Source organism: Hydra vulgaris, chromosome 03 (genome assembly GCF_038396675.1).
Source record: "Hydra vulgaris chromosome 03, alternate assembly HydraT2T_AEP".
In the NCBI taxonomy this organism is placed as follows: Eukaryota; Metazoa; Cnidaria; class Hydrozoa; order Anthoathecata; family Hydridae; genus Hydra; species Hydra vulgaris.
In genome coordinates, this window is record NC_088922.1 from 24,058,590 (window position 1) to 24,085,489 (window position 26,900).

Consider the following 26,900-nt stretch of genomic DNA (forward strand, 5'->3'; position numbering starts at 1 on the left):
ATGTGGAAATTTTTTTCTAAAAAAAGAGAAAGTCTTAGCACATTAAATTACTTTAAAAACATTTTAAATATTTAACTAATTCAAATTTGATTGAAATGATTTATTTTTAATTAAACAGTTCTTATTAGTCATATTTTAGTAGTGATTTTAATTTTTTTCTTTAGTTTTTTCACCCAAGAAAAAATATCCAAAAATTACTGGACTATTGATTATCATAGTGGACAACTAAAGTAAGATATTTTAGTCACCCTCAAAACAACAAGGACAAAACCAGAGGTTACCCCTGAATTTGTTATAACATTACAAATAATTAGCAAATTAATACCAAAATATATTTATAAAATACTTTTAAATAAATAAGAATAACAAAATATGCATACATAAACAATTAACAATCAAAACTATTGTGATTAAAAGATCATAAACAAAACAAAAATAAACAAACAAATAATTAAATGAATCCAATCAAATAAATACAACAAATTATGGAATGAATACAATTAAAACAAAAACGAAAAATTTATCATATTTTTATTTTACTAAAAATTGAGCTTACATATTATGGATATAATCATACTTCACGCAGTCATAAATATCTGGAATCAAACTCATGTCAAACTCATCACCAATTTTAAAGTCACTCTGCAACTTCTCCCATCTATGCATCATTAAAACCAAACCTTCGCCATGATAGGCTTTGTTTTTATATTGTTGTTTGCAAAGCTCTCTTAATTGATTTGTAAAATTGCACACAAGTTTATAAACTTTTTCACATTTCTTTTGAGGATTTTTTACAACTCGCATTGCTTCAGCTATTGCTCCTGATTTAGTATTAGTGAACTATCAAAAAACACATTAAAAATACTTATCATACAATAAAAAGAACTATCAAAAAATACATTTTTTTTTACATTTAAAGAAAGATATACATATATAGAATCTTCATTTAAAAAAGGAAAAAAAACTTAAAGTTTTACCTACCGCAGCAATATCTTCTTCTGTAAAATCCTCTTTAGAACGCAACTTATCATGTATTCGCGATTTAACTCTTTTGAAAAATTTTATAAATATAGAAAATTAAAATTTTGAAAAAACATAACATACAAATAAAGTTTCTAATAATTATGTCATAATAAATTACCTCTGCATATTACAGCTTATACTAGATGGAGTATCCAACATACCAGAAATATACTTGTCATTTTTTACTAGGCTAACCAGAATTGGTGTCAATTCCCCCTCCAAATCCAATAAACCCTATAACAAGTAATGTGTACAAAAAGAACATGTTTTACTTCAAAAAAAAAAAAATTAGAACATAAAAAAATAGATATACTTTCGCAAATGCTGCAGCAGTCATTTCGACTCGACCTTCATCAGAAGAGTATATTTTTAAATCATGCCGATATGTACTATGTAATCTTAAAAGACCACCTCCTGGCATTGAGCACCCTTAAGTACAAAAACTATAAAAAATAATCAAATCAAATATTAATTCAATAAAACTTGGGTGTGAGTGGACTTTAGAACTAACTCTATATCCTGAGTAATATCGCTTTCAGAGTTTGTCTACTATTCATGTTTTAGAGTAAAGATGTTGAAAAAGTAGCAGAGATAAATTAAACTAAATCTTATTGATCTGCATGCCTAATACATGGATAAATCCATCAATAATACAACAATATGTATATCAATATGAAAAGGTCTGTAAATTACTTAACTATTTGTACAATCATGTCCATACAAGACTCTGTATATTGGGAAATTATTGATAATAGATATAATTAAAATTTATTACTGAATTCAGTTGTTAATAAAACTATGGTTAACATTCTCTTATATTTCTGATATTTTATTATAACTGCTTATTTTGTTAAAGTCAGACAAATTTATATTTAAAAAATAACATCAAAAAATCAATGCTTTCTTTAATTGAAATAAAAAGACACTTAGAGAGCTAGCTCATTCATTCATTTCTAAATGAAAACATTGTATTTTAAATTTGCAGTTTATGCACATTTGCTTAGAATTTAAAAATTTAAGTCTGAAATAATTATTCTGTGATAAAGTTTTTAATAATTGTTAAGTCAACTATAAAGTGACAAGCTACAAATCATCCAACACTTAACACTAAACCTATTAAAAAAAGTTTGAAACAATACACTTTTTGGTAATTTTTGGAAAAACTGTCACTTTGTTATTAACAACATGCAATGTTCCTTACACTCATAGTCATTAGTTACAAAACAAACAAGCACAAACAAAACAAACTGCTAAAACACAAACCAAATTATTTTATAAATTTATGATTTTTTAAATAAAATATTCTGTTGCAGTAAATCTATTACTCCATTCTTATTCGGTAAGAATAACTTACAGCAAACTTAGATTTATTATTATCAAAATGAAAATACTAAATATAATGCACTGGGATTGCGGCAATATTAAAATTGAAACATCAACAAATGTTAAATATAATTTATATTTAAATATAGTAAACAACTACTATTACAATAAATTATACTTAAATATCCTTAACAACCAATATTATAGTAAATTACATTTAATTATACGAAACAACCGCAATTAGAATGAATAACTATTATAGGGTTATATCATATCAAACTTCAAGTAAACCTGAGATTGCAACCTGGGGAAATTAGCATATCATTAGCTATGGTATAATTATACCATACACAAATTTAGAAATTCTTGAATATTAAAAAATGATCCTATTATTCTAATCATAACCATGACATTAAACTGAACTATATATCAATAAACTATATATTAATGAACTATATCTAATGAACTATATATTAAGGCAGGTGAGGTTTTTCAGCCATGATATAAGTAACTTACCTAGAAGTAAACTCCCAATTTAATTGTGGATAAGTATGAAAAGAATTTGTAAACCTTTGATGGTAATCCTCTTAGTGATAGTACCACAATAAAAATATTCAGTACTGATCTGCAAAATAGTGAACGTCAGAAAGGGCATCTGTTTGTAAAAAAAATTGGTTCAACTCTTCATGTTTTTTTTTTTTTAATTGGTATATGAGACTCTAGCCAAATATGGAACCATTTATATATATATATATATATATATATATATATATATATATATATATATATATATATATATATATATATATATATATATATATATATATATATATATATATATATATATATATATATAGCAGAAAAGGCTCACTCAGACTCAATACTTGTTGGAGGGATAGTCTCTAGCGCATTGAACAAAAGTTCAATATTGGCAGTTCTCTTTCCAGTACCTTCATAGACCAACATTTCTTTTGAAATGGCTTTGAATTCGTTGTTTACTTACTCAAGTTCATTTTTAAGTGAAAGTGAATTTTCATCATTTTCTGAGCCACACACTTCTTGAATGAATTCTAAGTCATCTGGATTCGTTGGGAATAGTCTAGACAACAAATCTTTGGCAGTCTTTTGAAGTACAGACTTCGATGGCATTTTGAAAATTCCATGTTCTTCATATCGAATAAACATTCTAAATTGGAAAAGTATCTGTACAAGCTTACAAGATGCTCTGCCTTTTCTCTTCAAAACATCTCAAAATTAAACTCTTCGTTGCAATGCAAAGAGTTGAATCTTGTTGTTTCACTCTGATCACAAGAAACTTGAAAACTCTCTCAGTAGTAAGAAGAGTTACATCCTGTTGGCTAAGGGCTTCTGTTGCCAATTTGACTGGTTTGAAACTTTTGAATCATCAACAGTAGATTTTTCCATCTTGTTCTGCAGTCAAGGATAAGTAAAACCTCTTATTCTGCGCTGTTTCTTGATTTCTTCTTGGAGGACGTCATTTTTGACTGGAGATTTTCGAAACAACTTGACGATTTTTCGGACTTTTGTGATGACAGATCGCAAGTGCACTTTCACTTTTGGAATGGAAATGTCTTTTTATCCATGGCAGCATCAAGAAAACTAACTTCGGTCTCAGATTTGAATTTGTCACTACTGACTTCATCTTCGTCGCTTGTTACTTGCAATGTGTTGTTATCGATTTTTCGGAAACGCTTCTCATACAGCACTTATTGAACTTGAATTGCCAAATGAATTCCATGGGTGTAACACGTTTGATGCTCAGTTGCAGTGTTGATAAACAGCGTAAATATTCTTGTCTCCACTTTTCTTCAGCAGCAGATGGCGGCTGCCTCCCAATTAATTTTTAGTGGTCAAACTTCCTTTATTCCACCTCTAGTGGCTTCTGCTTTTCTATTGGAGGCTGCAGTCAGAGTTTTTTTGGAGGTAAAATGTATTGGAGGCCGACGCCAATAGAGAGGTAGAAGCCAATGGTAGCTGCCCCCAGGGAATTTTTGGAGGCAGCCTTCCAGCTGACTGCAGTTGCCAAATTGGAGGCGGGAATATTCCCCTCCAGCCGGTGGATGTAATAAAAAATAACTGTAGGTTTGTCTTTGAGTTAACAAGAAATTAAAATATTAACTGAGAACAAATGTTTAATATTTGACATCAAAGTTTATATGATTTATTGACTATTTAAAAAAAATTTTTGAAAAAAAAATTATAATTTTGTCAGAGCATTAGTTTTTCTAGGACTTTCGAATAAATTTTAAACTTTTAATCACTTAAAACTTCAAAACGTGTAAAAGTAGGTGAGGCTATATTTTTAAAACATTTTAAAAGTATAGAATAAAATATGAGGCTATATTTTAAAAACATTTTAAAAGTATAGAATAAAATATAAATATTTATAAAAGTACATATATTTAAATTTTATAATTTTTTTTTTTTTGTGTAGTAATTTGGCAAAACTATTAGCGTAATACAGTGTGGTCACATATTTTTAATAAACAATAGTAGATATTTTTTTAATAACTTTTACAATATCCAATTATTAAAAATAAGTATTTGACAATATGGCAAATGATAAAATACATAAAAATTTTAGCATGTCAACTTTTTAATTACTTAGTTTAATTACTTAATATAATTTTTTTTTGTTAAAATGATTTATTTGCCAATGGCAAAGAAGTAAATTTTCCAATTTTTAACTTTTGTTTTGAATAATAAAACTACTAATTTATTCTACTTAATTTATTAGTTTTAAAAAAAAAAATTAGAATTTTTTTAAATAATCAAAACTTTTGCAAATAATCATATAAAATGAAACTTGGTGTCAAATAACATTTGTTTCTAGTTAATATTTAATTGCTATTAAAGCAAATGAACAATTATTTTTCATTACATCCGCTGGCGGCAGGCAAATATTTCTGCCTCTGATTTGGCAGCTGCAGCCAGTGGAGGCAGCCTCCAAATAATTCTGCCTCCACAATTTTTTATGGAAGCGGCCACTAATGGCTTCCGCCTCCCTAATGGCATCACCCTCCAAAACATTTTGCCTCCAAAAAATAACTCAATAGAAGAACAGAAGCTACTGGAGGCAGAAAGAACATCTTGCTGCTAAAAATTGATTGAGAGGCCCCCACCAACACCTTCTGCCTCCTTAAAAAGCCAGCCTTTTGGCAGAAAGTTACTTTGCCGCATTGGCGGCATTATTAACTCTGCTCAGTTGAAACCAGTTTTCCAAACTTAACCATCATGAAAGCTCCATCCATAACTGAGCAGACAATGCTGTTGCTCATGTTCAACCCAAATTCAGCTGGCAGTGATTCAGAAATGCAAGTCAAGTCCAGATTCCAGTATGCGTGCTTTTGATGAATATTAATATTCGTGTACCTTTGATTTTTCAAAGAAGTGTACTTGTCCAGTGTAATTAAAAAGTGTTTTCCAATGGTCACTAAAGATTTAAAAGTGTTTTTAAGGTAATTTCTCACGCCAGCAGCAAACTATTTAACCAACTGGATTGCTTGCTTGTGATTTTTTTGAAAATCATAACCTTTTTAACACGCGGCAGATCGAATGAAAGAACTGTTAACAATGGCGTGGAAACTAAATACATCCAATGCTATAAGTGTTGAAATCACTTCTTTAATTAGTTGCTTTGGGGAAAAAGTTGAAATCTTAGGCTTTTTTGATTCAGTTGCAGCTTTTATTATCAAGTTTTCATGTGTTTCTTTTTTGATTCCATGTTTTTTGTCTAGTTGATACCACATTTCAGTTGTCGAACTTGAGTATTTACTGATATTTCCACATATTTTGCAAGTTTTATTTAAGGTGTAGTGTTTCTTTTAAATTATTTTAAAGCAATTTTGAGTATAATAATTTTGATTACCAACTTTGTTTTTTAGATTTTTGCTATAGAGACAAACAAATAAACAAAGTGGAGGAGTTCTGACTTAGGTAAAGGAAAACAGTATACATAACATTAGGAATGATATGTGGGTTTTTGACGGTGATAAAGAAATCATAATGAAATTTTAAACAATAAGAAAATTAATACTCTATTAGGTGTGACTGAAAATCATAACTTCTTTTTACAGCAAAATATTATTCACAAAGGTAGCAAAGAAAAGAAAATTAATTTCATAATTGGGGATTTCAAATGAATTATTTAGTTTACAGCATAGTATAGTAAAAATTATTTACCGAAATTTACTGACATAATTTTACCGGTAAATCGGTAGAACAGTTTTACCGATTACTGGTAAATTTTCGGTAAAAGCTCAACCCTTATATATATATATATATATATATACATATATATATATATATATATATATATATATATATATATATATATATATATATATATATATATATACATATATAAATTCTAGACCTTCAGAGTAATACTATTACCTAAATGTATCAATTCCACTATCTTTGAATACTTTACTTTTACTACTATTAAAAAAAAGCTATTTTTCTAAAATTTAACCTCATTCGGAACTTTTACATGACATATAATGAATGTTTTTTAAAGAATATTTTATATATGAATTACATTTACAATATTTACTTTTGACAAAAGTAGACATTAATATTATTTAATATAACATATACAATAGTAAATTCTATTTAAAAAATGTTTATATCAAAAGTTGTTCTATTACCATCTGATGGGTACAAGCATCTGTAAGCTCTACCAAGATCTTCTGCCTGTTTTTTACCCATTGGTGTTAGTTCACCACCCCATTTTACAATTAGAAGCAAGCTTAAATCTCCTTTAAATTTGTCTTGTTCAAGGCCATTTCTTCCTCTTAACTTAGAAACCATATTAGCATTGCGTATATCAGACATAGACTTTATTTGAACCTTACGATTAATCCCATCAAAATGTCCATACCTATAATTGTAAAAATATTATAACAATTTTCTTTTATCTGTAAAAATTTTGCTTAATGATTTATTTAAAGTTTTTACTCGACTTGATAAATTTTTTATGTTTTATTTTTACATATAAACTTTTATTTATCTATTACAAAAATGAATTTGATAGATATTTATTGTGATAATATTCTATTCACAATGTTAATCATATATATGCGGTAGTGGTGTAGTGGTAGAGCGCTCGCTTCATAAGCGAGAGGTTCCGAGTTCAATCCCCACCACGTCCCTGGTAGTACCGCGCTCAACTTGTTTCTCCGCGCAGCGGCCTTGTTCGTCAAGGTTCGTGTTTCGAAGTTATAGAGTTGAGAGAGGGTTATGACCACAATTAAGTAGCCTCCTCATCTGTAGTGGCCTTCTGGGCCTTGGGGAGGTGAAATAACAAAAAAAAAAAAAAAAAAAAAAATATCAAACCAGGTGAAGTTCATTAAACATTTATTGCGATAATATTCCGTTCACAATGCTAATCATATATTAAAGCAGGTGATGTTCATTAACTTGAAAAAATTCTGATAGAAAAACCCTCAAAACAATTGCAGGCAAGGACAGGAGGAGCTTGCAAGCTTTGGATAGTGATCTTTCTAGTAGTAATTTTACAATAAAAATACTCCTTTTTCTGCAAAAATTCCTTATCTGCAAAACAGTTCAATGACAGGAAGGGCATCCAGTTGTATAAAACTGTCATTTTATTGTTTATTTTAATAAGAAACTCATCTAAAAGATTTTTTTTTTGTTTATTGTATAAAAATGTTTAAATACACACCTACATTAAAATATTCTAATAAAATGAACCGTAAAAATAAATTAATAGAAAAATTAATTTAAAAAATATACATTTCTAAAACGCTTTTCATCTGTGTAAGTTTGTATCTATCTTCATCAATTGGAATATAATTTCTGTTAACATCACCATCAATAAGTTTGCAGAAAATGCATAGCATCTCTTGCAACTGTGCTGGTTTCTTTAACTTTATCGACGCTTCATCATTTCCACCATACTTGATAAATATATCATGAAATCTAACAAAAAGTTTATTATACATGTTATTCTTTAAGCAAAATATTAACAGGAATTAAAAGTTAGTTGTAAGAAAAAAAATAACTTAAATGTTACTATAAGTTAAAAAAAAGCAACAAAAAAAATTGTTTAAAATAATATAAAATTGAATGATCGAAGGATCCAGAATAATGCATATAACCTTCCTATCCAGTAAACTAAGCTGTTGCATCTTGGAACTAAACAGTAAATTTTAGAGAGATTGACAAAATGGAATGTGGTAATTTATCATATAAATTACCACATTCCATTTTGTCATTTGATGGCAACAGTAATTTTAAAAGTAAGACATTTGCTTACTTTTAAAATTACTGTTGCCATCTCGTTGTAACGAAAAATAGAAAATCTAATCTTGCTTCATTTCAAGACAAAACAAGATTTCATCAAAAAATCTTTAATTCTTTTGCTGTACCAAACTTAATGAAAAAAATTCATTAAATTTGGAGTGCAAGAGCTATATTGAAACAAAATGGGACACTTATGTCTGTAAATAGATTAAAAACCGACAAATGGTGCAACACATTAGAATGGTGGAGAAATAAGATGGATATATTTACTTTATGTTGGTTGTGCATACCCATTTCCTCTACAACCTCTGAAAGAGTCTTCTCAGCAGGCGGGCAAACCGTTACAACTAAACAAACAAAGCTTCAACCTGAGTCTGTTGAAAAGTTGATTTTTATCCAGCAGAACTTTGATCAGGTGAAACTTATTAATAAATTATTTGTAATTTCTTAATAGGATAGTTTATTTTACATTAAGTACTTATTAACACTTTTTTTAACATGCATTAAAGTAATTGTCATGTTAAAAAAGTGACATGACTTTTTTTCTTTCAGGTTAAAACCCAAAAATGGCGTTTGAGATCCGACCTTCCTGAGGATTATCCAATAAAAGGTGCAACAGCTACTGAAACTGATTGGATCCAATTTAATGTTATAAAGTAAATATGAACCTTCATAATTCCTAACTTCTTGTAGTTTTAGTAACTTTTTTCGAAATGAGCATAAAAACCATAATAAAGTATTGATTATTTCATAAAATAAAGTTTACAAAAATCGAATTAAGATAAACTTACATGAAAATTTTGAAAAATTCATAGAAATTTAGAGAACAAATCTATTTCATTTCTGGTTGGTATTTTTCGGAAATTCTCTCTATTTAACGAGTCTCGTCTCACCTGATTTTTCAACAATAAAATTTTTCCTGTTACCCTTATTTTTCTCGTTCTAATTTTAACTAATTTCTCGTTACTGTTTCAAATAATTCCAAGATGCAACAGCTTACACAAGTAGACAAGTTTTCAATGCTAAAAAATGTCTGAACACATAAATGCAGGCCTCAGCAGAAGTAAATGAGTGCAAGAGCAGAGAAAAGCTCTGCTTTTTTCAAGCAATGTTTTTGCACTACTTTATATGGTGTATCTATGAAAGTCTTTGAAGTTATCAAATCATTTCTTTCTAGTCGCAGTACTAAGTCATCATCAAAGATCAATACTCTTCTTTATTTCCAGTAGCTTCTGGGATATTTATTTGCATTTGAAAATGGGCTATTTTTGGCTATGTGAAAAAAATACCTTTAAAAAGGCAATCATGTTATTGTTGATGTTTCCTAAATTGCCTTAATTGGTACCTTTTCGTTATATTATCTTCCTAATATATGTATCTAATAATATAAAGAAATCTCTCACAACTTTGAATTGTGCTATTTGAACTAAATAATGCATTACATAAAAAGTTTCAAAAATTTCTTTTTAAAAAAATATTTTAACTTTTTATTTTTTTATTCTTTGTATTTTAACATTTATTTTGAAAGATAGTATTTATTCTTATATTAAAAATTTTTTAACAGCAACTTTTTTATGTAACTTGAAAAAAAAATCTAAAAACTGCTGTGCTGTAATTGTACAGTAAATATTGTGACAATTAAGATTAATTAAAGTAAGATGCAACACAATTGAGCCAAAAAGCATGTTATACATCTTCAAAATAACAGGCAGGGCTTGGAAAAAAAAATTATTATTTTTTGAACCAAACCCCCATCCCATATCCCTGCCTGCTGCTTTTCGGGTAAGGGAGTTGCGTTAGTGCAAATTTATATCTTTTGTACATTAGTTTGTAATTGCTAATTTTTTAACATAATTCTTCATATTTAACATATTTATACAGTATTTAAAATTTTGATTATTAGTTTAATTATTTGTTTTATGGATATATACTATGAACTTACCATATAAATTTGTTACTTAATTTGGTATTATCTTGTCACCATAATTGAATTTAAAATATGAATATGGCACCGCGTTTAGTCAGTGAGATATTTTCTAATTTGATATGTGATTCATATACATTTGAAGATATCTGAAAAACTTAGATGAAATATGCTCTCATCTGAAGGATTTAATTGTTCAAAGTTTGAACAGTTTCAGAAAGCCTGGTTCGAAAACTTTGTGAATGCTTTTTTACTGCAATCTTGGATATATTTGGTACAGAACAATTCAGTGATATAAATACACTAGTGGCAATAGGAATGGACACCCCTGTAATTTTTACAATTTTCTTTAGAAAAGTTGACATATCATGCATTTGGTGGATTTAATTATTTATTTTTATATTTAAACCATGTCATCTATTATTTGGCTTATAGGAAATCGCAAATTTTAATAATTTATATCAATCTTAAACATAATTATGGAATATCATTGTTAATTGGTGTCAAAAATGAGTCATTGCTCTGCTAATGGGTTTCTCTAGTAAAAGGTGAATGTCTCATTATTTTTGTGCTTTTGTGAAAATTAGTCTATTTATTGTGATGATTAATAGTTAATTACGTTATTAATTAACATTTTTATCCCTAAATCTTTTAAGCTATAAATACAAGATCATTGTTTTGTAGTCATTTGGTTGAGTTTCAACAAATGCTGGTGAAAAGTCGACAGTGCTCTTGAAGATTTAGTGTTTTTTAAAATTTTTATTTACAATGGCGAAAGGATATTAGTCACCTACAAAGCAATCCAAAGCTGTTACATTACGTGGAGGTTATTCATACATGGAAATCGCCAAAAAGTTGGGAAATGGAACAACAAAAATTAAAAAAATTAAGAAGACAACTGCCAACGATGACAGGATGATAATGAGGCTTGCACTTAAGAACCGAAGAGCAATTTTAGCTGAAATTAAAAATGATATAGAGGCCGCCGGAGTTTCGGTTAGTTCAAGAACAATTCGCCAAAGACTTTTTGAAAATGGTTTAAAAGCAAGAAGACCCAGAAAAAAAACCATATTTAAACAAAAACCAACGAAAGAATCGTTTGATTTGGGCAAAAGAACACAAGGAGTGGACAAAGGAAAACTGGGCAAGAGTTATTTGGAGTGATGAAAGCAAGATTTCCATTTTTGGAAGTGATGAAATCAATTATGTGAGAAGAAGGCCCGGTGAAGATCTTTTACCTGAGTGCACATTGGTTACAATAAAGCATCCCATAAGTGTAATGGTGTCGGGATGCATGACCTGAGATGCTGTGGGTCATATCCACATTGTGGATGGTATTTTAAACGCCAAAAAATACCAAGAAAACATATTAGAAGCCAAATTACTCCCATCGATTGATGATTTGTTTGAAGGCAAAACAGTCCACAGACTGCTGTGAACTGTTTGAAAACAAAACAGTTCTGTTTTGTCTTCAAACAGTTCACAGCAGTCCGGACCTCAATCTGATAGAAAACCTGTGCTCTCGACTGAAAAAACTTTTAAGGAAAGAAAAACCTGGGAACAAGTGACAATTAATAGAGGCCATAATCAAGTCCTGGTTTCACGTGATCAGCACTGAAGATTTGGGCAATTTAGTAGAATCAATGTCTCGTAGGATTGCTGCAGTAATAAAAAATAATGGATATTCAACAAAATATTAGGTTTTTTTTTAATAAGCCATTTTTTAATAACATGTCTTGTAAGCTGTAAAACGTAAATTTACCCTAATTTGCCACTTTGTCATTAAATTGTTATATTTCTATATTAAAATTGTGAATTTTAATCAAAATTTTAGTCTTTTTTTAATCTAAACACATCAAAAAATAATAATCAATATAGAAAACCACATAAATATGGTTATTTCCTATGGCCACTAGTGTATAACATTAGACTTCGAAAATCCCGCTGAAAAGAATCTCTGTAAAAGATATAAACATCATTATGTTTGGAGGATATCTGTATATTTTTGATCACAATATGCGAAAAGCAATTTCATAAAGATATAGTTGAGGCCATCATCTCAACTAAAAATGTTAAAAATATTAGTGACAAATTTTTCATCTTGTCAGTTAAAGAATTAATTACTATAACAAAGGCAATTCAAAAAAACGAAAACAAATAAAAGTAGAGCTAAGTCTGATGCAAGAAAAATTAATTCATCAAAGTAAATTTATTGAAAAACTTAAAGTTTCAAACGAAAATACCCAAAACGTAAAATATGATTATTATGCACAATGTGAAAATAAACTTTTTAACTACGATATGCATAATGAAAATAAAAATTCTGAAGTCACTGCAAATGTTATAAAAGATAGCTTTCAACAATCTTGTGGTAAACAGATTGCAAAGGTTTATACAGAAAGCCACAAAATGTCAAAATATTTGCAAATGTTGTGGCTCAAAAACAACAGACCACAATTACAACTGATAAAACTAAACAACCAAATTTTGAAATTAAAGAAAAAACATCAAAAATCGATAATAATTCAAATACTTTTATTTTAGTTAGCAAAAATAATAAGCCTGCCCGCAAAACAAAAAGTATACCTTTAGAAAATAAACACAAATTATCGGAACCTATATTTGGAACGAAAATCCACGGAAATAAAACTATTGCCGGTAATAGAATAATTTGTAAATATGAGATCATTATAGGTGGTGTAAGCAACCAAATTAACGAAGAACAGCTTAAACTGTATATGGAAACTGAGTTAGGCATCACACCTATATCTATTACCTTAAATGAAGTAAACGAGTACAATAGATCATATAGTCTCTATATAATTCAGAAAAAGAAAAAATATTTAACTTATTTAGGATAATAATATAATTATTAAACCGTTCCAGAAAAAGCGCATATATTCTATAGATGACCAGCATTTCGAAATTAACGCATACCAGAGAAAATTATATTAATCAAAATGACTTCAAACAATATATTAAAAAAGAAAAAATTGTAAAACCGTTTAGTATGTGTACTTTTAATTGTCAGGAACTTAAATCAAATATTAAATATAGTGAGAGCTTAATAACTTCTCATGACATAATGTTTTTATGTGAACACTTGGTATCAAAACTCAAACATAATCAAAAATATTTGTAATAACTCACACTCTTTGCTTAATAAACATAATAATAAACACAAACAGGGTCGACCTTTTGGTAAAAAATGCATTTTTTGTACGAAAAAATAAATTTTAAAATATCATACCTCTTTACAAAGATAAGAATATATTTGCAATAAAATTACAAAAAAATAATACCAATATTATTGCAATTGACATATATCTAACCTCATCACAAAACAATCAGTCATTATTGGAAAAATACACAAGTCAATTAGACATACTAAAAGGAATTATGAATAGTCATGAGGGTATTGGTGAGAAAATTATACTTTATAATTTCCAATCATTTTCTTGCAGAATATATGATCTATTAGAAAGATCTAGCCCCAAGAGAAACAATTTGTCTAAGGTTTTATCGGCATTTATTGATTCAAATAAATTAGAATTAGTCGACGTAACTAAAGGTTCTGGGAGCAGTATTCAGCAAACTTTTTTATGCGCAAGTTTGGCATAAGTTCAAAAAACTTACATAAGTTTTGTTAAACAAAACTTGCGCAATTGCATTTAACAAAACTTATATAGGTTTTTTTGTAAGTTCAGCGCTAAAAAATCGGTATTCACCGAGCTGAAATGGTATTCACTAAACTTTTTAAAAACTTGCTCAGCTCAATTTAAGCAAGAAAAGTTGCGTTAGCTATGAGCTGCCTTAACTTTGGCGTAACAATAAAATCACTAAATATTGGAAATATTGTAAAATTAATATGATTCATATGCAGCTATATTGACAGATTAATATAGAATCTTTTTATAATATATACATTTTATGTACATAAGTTGTATATATTATAATAAAATTATTATTAATTATAGATATCAACACAAATATAAATGCATTATAATAATTTAACATCTTATTAACTTAATAACTCAACTTTTAACTCGCTTAAGAGAAAGATCTCTTAAGCGAGTTAAAAGTTTTTTCTTTTTGAAATTTAATTATTAGTTTAGATATAATACATAAAGAATCATAATAAGATAAATAATCATCATTAAGATCATATTATAATTGAAGTAAGTATATAAAAAAATATAAAATCAAAAAAAAAAAAAAAAAAAAAAAAAAAAAAAAAAAACCGAAAAAAAAAAATATAATCAGAAAATTATATTTAAAATTATAAATGTATATAAACTCAAACAATTGTAAAACTTATATATTGTAAAACATAAATTATATTAACCCAAGATAATGTAACTTTATGAAATTGTAAATACTTATAAAAAAAAAGTAAAAAAAAAAAAGTATATAAAATATACTATACATTTATATTGAGTATATAAAATATACTATACATTGTTATATATACATTTTTATAAGATAAAGTAGAAAAGATTTAAATTTTTATTAGATAAAGTAGAAAGGATTTAAAGCGGAAAGGATTTTAATTTTTTAAATCGTTTATATTTTGTTGTTTTAGTTTTTCTTTTAGCAGTTTTATTTTTATTATTTTATTTTTTAGAAGGAAAATAGGGGTATGGATGTTATTTAAAGTTATACTAATGCTATTTCCATAAAATGGTTATAACTACTTCAAAATTTCTGTGATGCTATTAACTATTTTTGTTCTTTTTTAGAAAATTTAGAAAAATTAATTAAATTATAATTTTTTGCTAACACTGACATGGCATGTCAAATGTTATTGTATGGAAAGGTTAAATTTTGTTACAAGGATAACAGTTCTTATGAAAAAAAAAGAAGGTAAAGAGTATTGTTTGTAAATATATATTTTGTTTACTTTGAATCTTTTTAAATTTTCTCGCGTCATTTTTAAAATTTTTATTTGCACACGTTTATTGTTTGCATTTATGCTTTAATGATATGTATGTGTATGTGGTAATAAATGCTTTATAGTTGTTTTGTCAATGTATTTTTATAATAATGTAAAGTATTTTTTTATTGTTTGTGTATGTGTTAATATGTGTTATATAATTGTTTTAAAAATGTGTTTAAATATGTATATAAGGTATATATTTAACCATATATACATATTTAAACACATTTATTTTGTTTATAGTTGATACATATGTTTATATTATGTTGCTTCCATGTTTTCAAAGTGCTGTGACTTCATAAATGTGTAGAGCAAGATTTGTCAACTTTGCCAGCCAAGTGATGTACTTATAACAGAGGGTTACACGATAGTGTTTAGTGTCAAACTGTTACTGCTTTAGGTCTACCTGTTTTCAAGCCTTTATTATTAATTATTCTAAAAATACATAATAATGTATTTTAATAACATTTTGCTTAATGTTGTTACTTATGTTCTGTTAAATATGAATGTTATCTTACTCAAGTTATGTTATATACATATTATATTAACTTATGGTGTGTGCTATTGTTGTGTGTTGTTGCTGTGATGTTTTTTTGTTATCTTTTGAGTTGATAGACATTTGGCTTAGCTTCATGTTGGTGTCTATTGTTAAAAATTGTAAATAGGTAATTTTATTAAAAATCACTGCTTTTAATCATTCACTAAAAACCAATACAAATTATTTTGCAATATATACAATTTGTTTTATCTCAATTTGATTTTTTGTCTTTAGCGTTGTTTACTACATGATTTTGCTATAAATATTTTGGAATCATGATGTTCCAGCATAAATTATTTTGTAAAAGCTAACATGAAATAATAATATTTTACAACTACTACTCTGGTAAATCACAACAGCTTTTCTCTATAAGGTACATTGATTTTCATTTTTTGTTTTTAATGTTTTTCTTATTTATTTACTTATTTGTTACATTTATTATTTTAGATTTATCAGATGATGTATTTATGTGGTAATAGAAGAACAATATATTGTAAAGCTTTGTGTATTTTTTAAAAAGGTTTACTAATAATTTTAAGTTTGCAAGAAATAATATTTAAGTTTGCAAGAAAGGGTCTACAACGTTTTTTTTATTATTTTTCTTTGTTAGCAGTATGTTTATTATTAGAATTACATGTTTTTAATAATTTTAATAATTTTTTTAATTATTATTTGCGAAGCTAATTTTTTTTCAAACATCTCATAGCTGATATATATATATTTTTTGAAAGTCATAAGATTATTGCATATCTTCAGGATTCGTTTAAGATTTTTTGTTACTACTTTCAATTAAAAGTGAAGTTTAAATGGATGATATTAGGCTAGAAGCAGATATTAGTTTAGACAATGGAAATGTTAATAGGCAAATTTGCCGAGCAGCTCTAGAAGGTCGCTAAGTGTCAGTTGTAAAAATGTCTTTACTTGACGGACAAGATAAATGTCGCTATAATCTCCCTTCACATAATGAAGTTGTATTTGTTGGTGAAGTAAATAACCAAAACAAACTGAGAAGCGAGCAGTATGATGTCTTTCACGAACATGTAAACAACCTTGGAAATGATCATAATGTTAGACCAGGGTGTGTTGTAGTTTTGCCATCAACTTATGTAGTAAGTCCTAGAGCTTTAAAAGAACACTTTGAAGATGCTAAGGCTATAATTAAAAAGTATGGTAAACCAGATCTTTCTATTACTTTCACTTGCAACCCAAAATGGTGCAAAATGGCAATAATGATAAGGTTGTAGACTGTTATAGCAGATTAAATAGATCAAAGATCTATTTAATCTACTTAATAACCTACTACCAAAGTGAAAATTTACTATCAATTGTTTGTTTGTTTTTCTGTTTAGTTGACAACAATGAAGAGACAGGTAGTTTAAAAGAATTTTTATTTTTTATAAAGTAACTAAAATATTTTTTTAAATATTGTTGACTTTAAAGTAAAACAGTAGGTTTTTATAATTTTATACAATAAGCCCAAGAACTTAGGTCCTACTTAAAATTATAATGTCAATAATAAAGAGAAGAAATTTAAAATTCTCAGTAAGACAGCTTTTTATTATTTTTTATCAAGTTAGTTTAGTAGAATAGTTTTAATATTCATTCATAATTTATTCTTTAGTTGATTAAGAGAGAGCTAATAAAGTTATTAGTTACATTAGTTAAGTGAATTTATTTTTAAAAAGTTAAGTAGATATTTTAACATCTATACATTTAAGTGCTTTAATTGTTTAGACACAGAATTGAAGACTGAAATAAGTCAGTGTTTTTGCTATTAGATATTTGTTAATAGGAATTTGTTTAATTGTACTGTAACTGGAATTTTAAAACCTCAAGTACTTAAGCTTTATTTTCTTTTTTCTTTTAGGAGAGTTGGAAAAAAACTAAGTACAAATCATATGATTAGTATAGTTAAATAAATGAAGCATTTATACTTGTACCTCAAAAGTCCAAGGTCAGTTGTCACATTTTAGAAATTGTCCAGGAGAGAAGAAATAATAAAATAATTAGTCTTTATTGGCTTAATGATGGTTAAATTTATGTTATTTTTTTCGTGTTTTATTTAATTTGTTTTTGAGACACATGAAATATAATTTTGAAAAAAATAAAAAGTTAAATAAAAAAAGTGAAAAGTCATTTCTGGACAACAGACGTTTTTCTTTGAACATTGTAGGGACACCAGACCCTTTAAATCGACCAAACTTTGTTTCACATTATCTTAGAACAACAGTCTTTATACCTCTGTAGATACTGAAAAAACTAAAAAGGTCTCATACATAACTCATTTTTACAAAAAACTGGATAACCAACCTTTGTCTTCTGAGGTACAGATAAAGATTTAAAGTTTATTTTAGTTTATAGTTTTGGTTTAGTTTATAGTTAATTTTAGTTTATAGTTAATTTTAGTTTACTTTTTTTTAGTTTTAGCTTCAGTTATCTTTTTTCTTACTTTAGACAACTTTATGGAAGATATGAGGGAAATAGGTAAAAAAAATTATAATTATATATTTGTTTATATGTAAATATTATTTTATCAATTATTCTGAGGTATATTTTTTGTCTTTAGTGTCTGGTAGAAGCATAACTGGTAGGGCTGTGTTTTAAATTTTATATATTTTTTATGGAGAAATATGTGCAATAGGTGAAAGAATTATTTAATATAAATATGACATTTTTAAACTGTTTGCATTTTACTCATATTTTTATTAAAATTAAATTTTTCACAATTTTAACCCTTTTTAATTAACTCTCTTTTTTTTTATTATTATTATTTTTTAAGCATCCTCTTTGTCCTGCGAAAATGGCGAGGTTATGCTTTATATTTTGATTAAAAAAAATTAAAAAATTTTTTTAATTTTTATTATATCCTTCTATTTGTAATTTTAGAGCTGTTAACATTTGATCATTATCGAAGTTATCGCTCCCAACACCCAGGGCCTTTCTTGGAGAGGTCCTTTAATAAGTGGCGTAGTAATGGCCGTATGGATGAGCCATCCTTTAAATGGAGGGCTCATCCATACCAGGGTGTTGGGAGACATCGAAGAAAAAACAGCAACCAAAAGGTTGTAAATGTCTTCTATCAATGAAGATATTTATAACTTTTTTGTTGCCGCTTTTTCTTCGGTTGTTTTTTTTTTTAATTTTTTTTAATTTTGTAATTTTTTAAATATATTGTTGTATATTTGGTTTGTTTTTGTATTTTTTAATTAAAATTTTATTTGTTTTTCACCAATTAAACTTAAATATAGTTAAATTGATTCATTACCCAATCAACATAATATAACGCTACATTCTATTGTTAAAAATAATTAATTGGTAGTTTAATTTATTGAACTCACTGCTTTTAAAATTTACTATAAGTCAAGACAATATGTTTAGCTATATAAATGCACTTTATTTATAAAATGCAATTTATTTATATCTCAATGTGATTTTTTATCTTTAATGTTTTTAGTTTGGCTCCTTGAAGCATTTGTTATTTTGCTTTTTAATTAAAATATTTTAAATCTACTGTAATGCCTTTCAAATTAAACTAAAGTTTACTAAAAGCCAACATCAAATAGTGTCATAAAACAACACCGACAAGCTGCATCATGACAGCAGTTTAAGTATGACAACAGGTTACCAAAAAGCAGGTAAATTGTTTTCCAGTTGCTTTTTGTTTGTTTTTTTTCTTTTATGTCTACTTATCTGTTAGAATTTTTATTTTAGGTTTGTCATATAACGCATTAATGCAATATAAAAAAATCAAAGTTTACATATTTATTTAAATTTGTTATACACATGTTTGATTGTAAATTAACTTTTTTTGTTTGAAACATATTTGTACTCAATCGCTTAGTTTTTTATAATAAATTTATTTAGTTGTGTAAAGACAATTAAAAACATGTATCAAGAGGATACCAAAAAATTAATAACTCATGTATAATTTACATTCACTTTATGTTAGTTTTATTAATTAAAGTTCATGTTATAAAAAATAACAAGAATTTAGCTTTACTTTTTCGTCAATTTAAAGCATGATGAAGCGTTATTATTTTGTGTCAGTAACTAAAAACCTATTGTGTTAAACTTGGTAATGTCGAGGAAAATGGTTCTGCCTTACACTGATATGACCTATGTCAGTTGTAAATTACTCAAGTAACGTTAAATTATTGGTAAATTATTTTACCTCCGCATACTTTTTATTTTAATTTTACAGATGGTTTAATTTTTTAATTTGAAGGCGTTTTTCTAAAAGTGTATTAGTTAAGGTTTCACAACTTTAAATTGTGGAAAACAGCCACTATAAATTAAGTAACAGACCACCCATAACCGGTACTACGGGTTGCTTTCTGCTAGTATATATAATTATCAAATTATTATATTAACAAAAAGCAACTATATCTTTATAAATATTCTATTTCATAATTTTTTGTTAAATTGTACATATTTCGTTAAGTAAAATAATCATAGTTCATTTAGTTGCTTTGATAGCTTTATTTAGTTTTAGTTAAAAAGGAAATTGACCAAGATCAAACTTGGCGTTAGGCTCAGCATGTTGCTTTAAATGATTACTCTGATAAAGAATATGTTCAAAAATTTCATTTGTTTTAAAATAAATAGAGATATTGTCAACAAATTAACAATGATTTATCACCAATCACATTGAGAAACAACTCAATTTCTTTAGAAGCAAAAATGCTAATATCAATGAGGGTTTTATCAAAGTAACTGGGAGTTTTCAATGAGTAATTGGTAAAAATTATTATTCAGTTCAAAAAAAAATTAGCAACAAAAAAGGAATAATCTTTTATTGTTAAATATGCTTGTTATTAATGGACTGTAACAAATGAAGTTTAAAAGAGTTGATTTATATACTACTTAAAAATAGAATTTCTTTTTTTTTCAGAGATGTTGTCAAAAAGTATCATGGATAAAGATTTTTATTTTTTCTAATTCTGAATTAAAAAAGACATTGGTATATAACTTTAATGCAGATTTGCTTTTTGCTTGTTAACACCATTTAAAAAGCCAACTAAACCAGAGAAAATGTATTTCAATAAAGTATACATAGTTTTGCATGATTACACCATTTAATAAGCCAACTAAACCAAAGAAAATGTATTTCAATAAAGTATACCTTCAGGTAGATATTGATGTGAAGCAATCCTTTGGTCATCTCAAAAAGAGAGATACAGCATTTTAGAGCTCATAACATATGCTCACCCAAACACTGCAACGAATACTGCAAAATATATTTTACATGCAATTTACTGGAAAACCTTTGCAGTTGCTTATGATTAGAAATTCCAGATGACATAAACTTTGAGGACAACGATGAAGATGATGTACACAATGTTCAGGCTGCATTAACACAAGTCAACCAACTCGACTTGGGATTGTACAAAGAACACTAATTAAAACTATTTGTTTGCAAATCGAAGGCGATATTATATTATTAAAACATGGGCTAATGTTACAAAGATTTTTTTGATGTTTTATACATGACTTGTTTAGGCATTATGCAAAATCCAAACTTAAGTATGTTCATGCTTATGTCAAATTAGTATACAAACTTTTAACTATTTGTATTTTAAATAAACACTATTTATGTGATATTTATGATTGAAAAAAATGAAAGTTTTTATAGCAAGTTTAATTATATAAACATTGTCAAAATTTACCTGCCCTTAATAACCTTTTTGTAGATAAATCAATTCTAAACCCCTCTCTTCCTCTTTTCTACTTAAAATTATTAATTTTGTACTTTTAAATAAATACTACTTACGTGGTATTTATGATTAAAGAAAATGAAAGTTTTTATAGCAAGTTCAATTGTATATTAAGCAATTTTCAAAACTTGCCTGTCTTTAATAACCTCTGTGTAGATTAATCAACTCTGAACCCCTCTCTCCCTCCTTTCTACTTAAAATTATTATCCTAATTTTTATAATAATGTTTTTTACTAAATAAACATTCAATAAAAAAATATTTATTTAGTTTTTATAGCAGAGTTTTATAAAAATATTATTATCATTTTATTAGGCTGTAGAAAATATTAATTAGTAATAATCCCTAATTTAAATTTGTTAGAAATTATATGAATTGAATATTATGAAAGTTTGTTTTCAAAATTATGAAAACTTTGTTCATTAAAAAAATCATTTTGGTTGGTTGTTATCTTTTGCATAAGTTCAGCGCAACTTGTGCACAACCCTAACTTTACAGAAATGCGAGATCTCACATTGCCAAACTCTTCTTACATTGATCATATAGTTATATCAAAGTATACATCTCTTCTCTTTTAAAAATGCTATTTTATTCCTCCTTTCTTTCAAAATGTTAGTGATCATTTACTACTTTTTAAAATGTTAGTGATCATTTACAATTTTAATTGGACTTGAAGGTAAGCATCATCAAGAAAATATAAATAATATAACAGAGGACTATAGCATTTCAAGGTACGTCTGGAGTAATTATGACTTTATAAACTTATATGATGATCCCTTAAATTTGAGTTTCATTAATCTTAACCTTATTGGTAACTTTGAAAATGAACTTACCCAAATCTATACAACTATAACTAACAGTGTAACATCGGCTCTTAGAGAACACCTAAAGTCAAAGAAACAATCTATACATTCAAAATCCTGGTGGACTCCTGAATTAACTTGAATTAAAAAAATTATTTTATTTCATTTTCGAAAATGGAGTGAAGCAGGATTCCCAAAACTCTTTAATGCTACCTATTTGCTCGGAAGAATTGCTGTAAAGCTGTCAAAGCAGCCCTAAACAATAGACTATATCAACAACACATTAAAATTGAAAAACTTAAAAACTCTAACCCAAAAAATTTCTGGAATACTTTTAGGTGTATAAAAAAGGATTCAAATTCAAAACCTTTTGATATAAACAATAAAAAAAATAAAGAATCCATCACCGCAGAGTTTGCTACTATTTTTGAAAAACGGTTAAATACTGAGATAATAAATGATGAATTTACTAATCTTCAAATTCCACCTTGCAAAAATCCAAATAAGATATTAATTACTGAAAATAGTAAAACAGCAATTTCTTGTCATAAATCAAACAAATGCAAGGATCATTACAATATCTCTATAGAACATTTAAAACACGCCCAATGTGACCCACTAACACAATGGTTAAGAAAATTATATCACTTTTCAATTTATCACAGATGGACCCCTACATCAATGTCAACATTAAATATTATACTTCTAGTTAATTTCTATAAAAAATCACTTACCGATCCAAACAATTACTGCAATATCAGCATTATTCCAATATTTACTAAACTTTTAGAATACCTTATTTTACTCATATGCCCAGAGATAAAAGAAACTCATCAACTTGAATTTGGTTTAAATAATAGTAAGAGTTTAACACTCCATGCTGAATTTGTTGTTAGCGAAACAATTAAGCATTATAACCACAACAATTCGCCTATTTATTTATGTTCACTAGATGCTGAAAAGCCTTTTGACAGCTGCAACTGGGATATTTTTTTTTAATAAACTTCATTTTGATAAAAATCTACCTCTCCAAATAGTTAACACTATATCTTCTTTATACCGTTGCGGCAGTGCAACTTTCTCATACCTAGGTTCCAAATCAGTCTTATTTGATCTTAAGCAAGGAGTGAGACAAGGATCAATTCTGTCACTTTACCTATATAACATATACACTGAAAAGCAACTCGAAACTATAAAAAATGATATCATTGTCGGTACAACTATATATGGAAACTTGATTGGTGTTTTAGCTTATGCTGATGACATCATTCTTCTCAGTTCTACTCTCTCTGGCCTAAAAAAACTTATTACAAAGTGTAAGATGTACAACAATTTAAACGGCATAAAGCTTAATGCTGTCAAAATGGAACATTTACTCTCTGGAAAAATACAAATAACGAACTGCACAATATCCCAAGACGACCTTCAAATTAAACCTCATGAGAAACTTAATCATCTTGGCTTTACTTGGGATACAAAAAATTCAATTTTTGCTTCACTTAATAGACGAATATTGATCAATCTGGAATCTGGTCTGCACATCCAAGGTCTATTATCCAGTAATATAAATCATTAGCAGTTCTGATGCTAACCCACGGTCTAGAGCTCTGTGAAAATAAAAAGTCAACAATGAAGACTCAACACACTTGGAACACAGTAAAATCACTTTTTAATGTCTCCAAGTATAGTAAAAACTATATACACTCTCTATCTAAAACTAAGGAGATGTCAAATTATATACACCAAAACAAAATAAATCTATTTATCTGCCTTTTAAACAATAAAGTAACCTTTGAAATCATTAATTCCCAAATTAACTACTGTTCAATTGAATCTTTTAAAATCTTTTAAGATGATATAAAACAATTATGTGATGTTCATAAACTGAATATGAAAACCTTAATGCTGATTAAAAAAATAAGTAAAACTGAATGACTCAGAAAATGTAATTCCTGAAGCTACTCTTTATATTTTGGTACAGGCCGTTCAATGTTGGAATGTAAAACAACAGCAAACAATTTTTAAAAAAATACTGAAGAATCATTAAAAAAGTATCATTCCTAAATGATACTTTTTTATCTCTCTTTTTTCTTAGTTTGTATGTGTTACCTTTTAAATATATTTTAAAGGTGATTAATAAATAATCCTTCATATTTTCTTCATATTTAAATAATCTCATAATATTCTCATTTGACAGGGTTGAAAAATTACTGTTATAACTTACAGCTTAACTTTTTGTTATAATTTACAGCTTAAGTTGCAGATATGATGTAATGACAGAGTAACGTATTTAATGCCATTAAAATATTATTTTCAATAATTGTTTTTTCTTTTAGTTATTACAAAAGTAAAAAAAAAAAAAAAAAAGCTCAACTTATTAGACAACACGCTCTATCTAATTCATTGCTTCTTGATCTAGCGTACTATTAAAAATAAATAATTTTATTATTTTTAATAGTACGCATTTAAACATCAGCTTAAAAACCTTTTTAAAAGGATTTTTAAGCTGATGTTTAAATGCTTTATGGTTTTTTTTCACTTAATTTTTTTGTTCAAATTGTTATGCAATAGAATAAATGTGAGAGAAAAATTTGGTTAAATAAGTCCAATTATATTTCCTTAAATATGTCTAAATTTGGTTTCAAAAAATTTAAATTTTTTACAATTAAGTTTTTATTTCAGTTGTTTAATGTTTGTTATAGCACTCAATATAATGTTTCTACTTTTTAAACTATTTTCAAGGAACAAAAATTAACGATTTACAAAAAAACTTAACTATTGAAAATATTTTTGAGTTAAAATTAAACTTTCCTCCTCACTTGCACTATCTTATAAACTTGAAAATGTTACTGTAGCTAGATCTATGTTTGATTTTCAGGAATGATCCATGCTACACCACTGGAACGTCACTGCAGTGTCCATTTAATAAATTTTAAAAATATCGTAAATAAGAGCAAATTCTTTTCAATTTTTTTATATTTTTTAAAAAATTCTAACTTCAAATTCAAGATTATTCAAATAAGAGTATTTTAGAAGACTAATAAAATTCTCTTGTTCTGATAGATTTCTTTTTAAAATGGATTCCTAAAAACTGTTCAATCTTCATAATGCTATAAATAAAATGAAAATATATTTAAAAAATGGTATTGCATTTTTCATATAGTATTTGAAATTTCTTTGTCAAAATAATTTTTAGTTACTTTTACAAGTACAGGGCTCAAATTAAGCGTGTTGTGATTTTCAGACCTTCGTGATTAGTTTTTTCTTAAATCTCGAATAGAATATAAAAAACGCGATACTATTTTTTTATATTTTATTTAAAGCAATATCAAGATCAAACATTTTCTATAAATACGCAAGTTGTTTTTAAGAATTTTATTTAAAAAGAAATCTATTTGAACAAAAGAATTTTAGTCTTCTTAAAATATTTTATTTAATTTTGTAATTGAAATTTGAAATTCAAAAAAATTGGAAAAATTTAAAAGAACTTTAAAGCTAAATTATAATAAAATTTAATTCAGTGGCATCCTTAATACCCAGTCCGTAATAACTAATCCATAACAGGGTGTTACCCAGGATGAAAATTTATACAGCGTTACCATAACATTGGGAATTTAGGTTGCTGTCGGCTGGCAAGTAAAAAGAAAAAAAAAAGGTTGTTCATTACAAAAGTTTCTAGTTTAAACGATTATTTGCAATAACTGTGTATGGCTGTAAATATAGAACTCTTTCTTATTAACTTTTTTACTATAAGTGTAAAATTTAAATTTTTACAACAGAACTTTCAGATTGGTTCAAATTGCTACAAACAAAAGTTGTAAAAATACAGCTGGAATACAAAGAAATCACCATGAATACTCCGTGAAAAAAATTACAGACATTAAATATTCACCAAAATTCTGGTCTCAAATAAAAAATCGAAATTTGAAATTTATGTTGTAAATTATCAATTTACAACGTAATTCTCATATTTTGATTTTTACGTTTTAACTCGCCAACAAAGTACTCTAACAAATTGTCGTTAAAACACTCCTTCAGACCTTCTGTTGCAATCATCATCAAGGTTTCTAATGTGCTTTGGTTTAGCTGATTTCGAAGATGGTTTTTAACTAGCCTCCTCATCTGTAGTGGCCTTCTGGGCCTTGGGGAGGTGAAATAACAAAAAAAAAAAAAAAACTATTTTTAATTTTGAAAAAAATCTTTCAACGCAAGCTACACTCAAAGGAAATATAAACATTAACTTAGTTACAAACATACAATTAGCATAAACACTTATCAAAACAGGGTCATTATTAATCACTTTCCTTAACTCTTGAGGCGTAAAATTGTTTCTTGACTTAATTAAATTATTGA

The 26,900-nt window shown here is 27.0% G+C and overlaps 1 protein-coding gene across 4 annotated transcripts in view; it reads right to left on the bottom strand.

The window, feature by feature from the left end:
* LOC100198226 (inositol hexakisphosphate and diphosphoinositol-pentakisphosphate kinase 2) overlaps positions 1-26,900 on the bottom strand; it is a 56,794-nt gene that overhangs the window by 14,876 nt on the left and 15,018 nt on the right. For all 4 annotated transcript variants that reach the window (XR_010637468.1, XM_065792715.1, XM_065792714.1 and 1 more), the window contains 6 exons: positions 8,125-8,310; positions 7,017-7,249; positions 1,337-1,452; positions 1,142-1,257; positions 982-1,048; positions 557-840 (listed from right to left, as the gene is read on the bottom strand). Coding sequence is in view for 3 of the 4 variants with exons in the window: in XM_065792715.1 (XP_065648787.1) it covers positions 557-840; positions 982-1,048; positions 1,142-1,257; positions 1,337-1,452; positions 7,017-7,249; positions 8,125-8,310 (1,002 nt within the window). In the remaining variant the exon portion in view is untranslated. The remainder of the gene's footprint in view (positions 1-556; positions 841-981; positions 1,049-1,141; positions 1,258-1,336; positions 1,453-7,016; positions 7,250-8,124; positions 8,311-26,900) is intronic.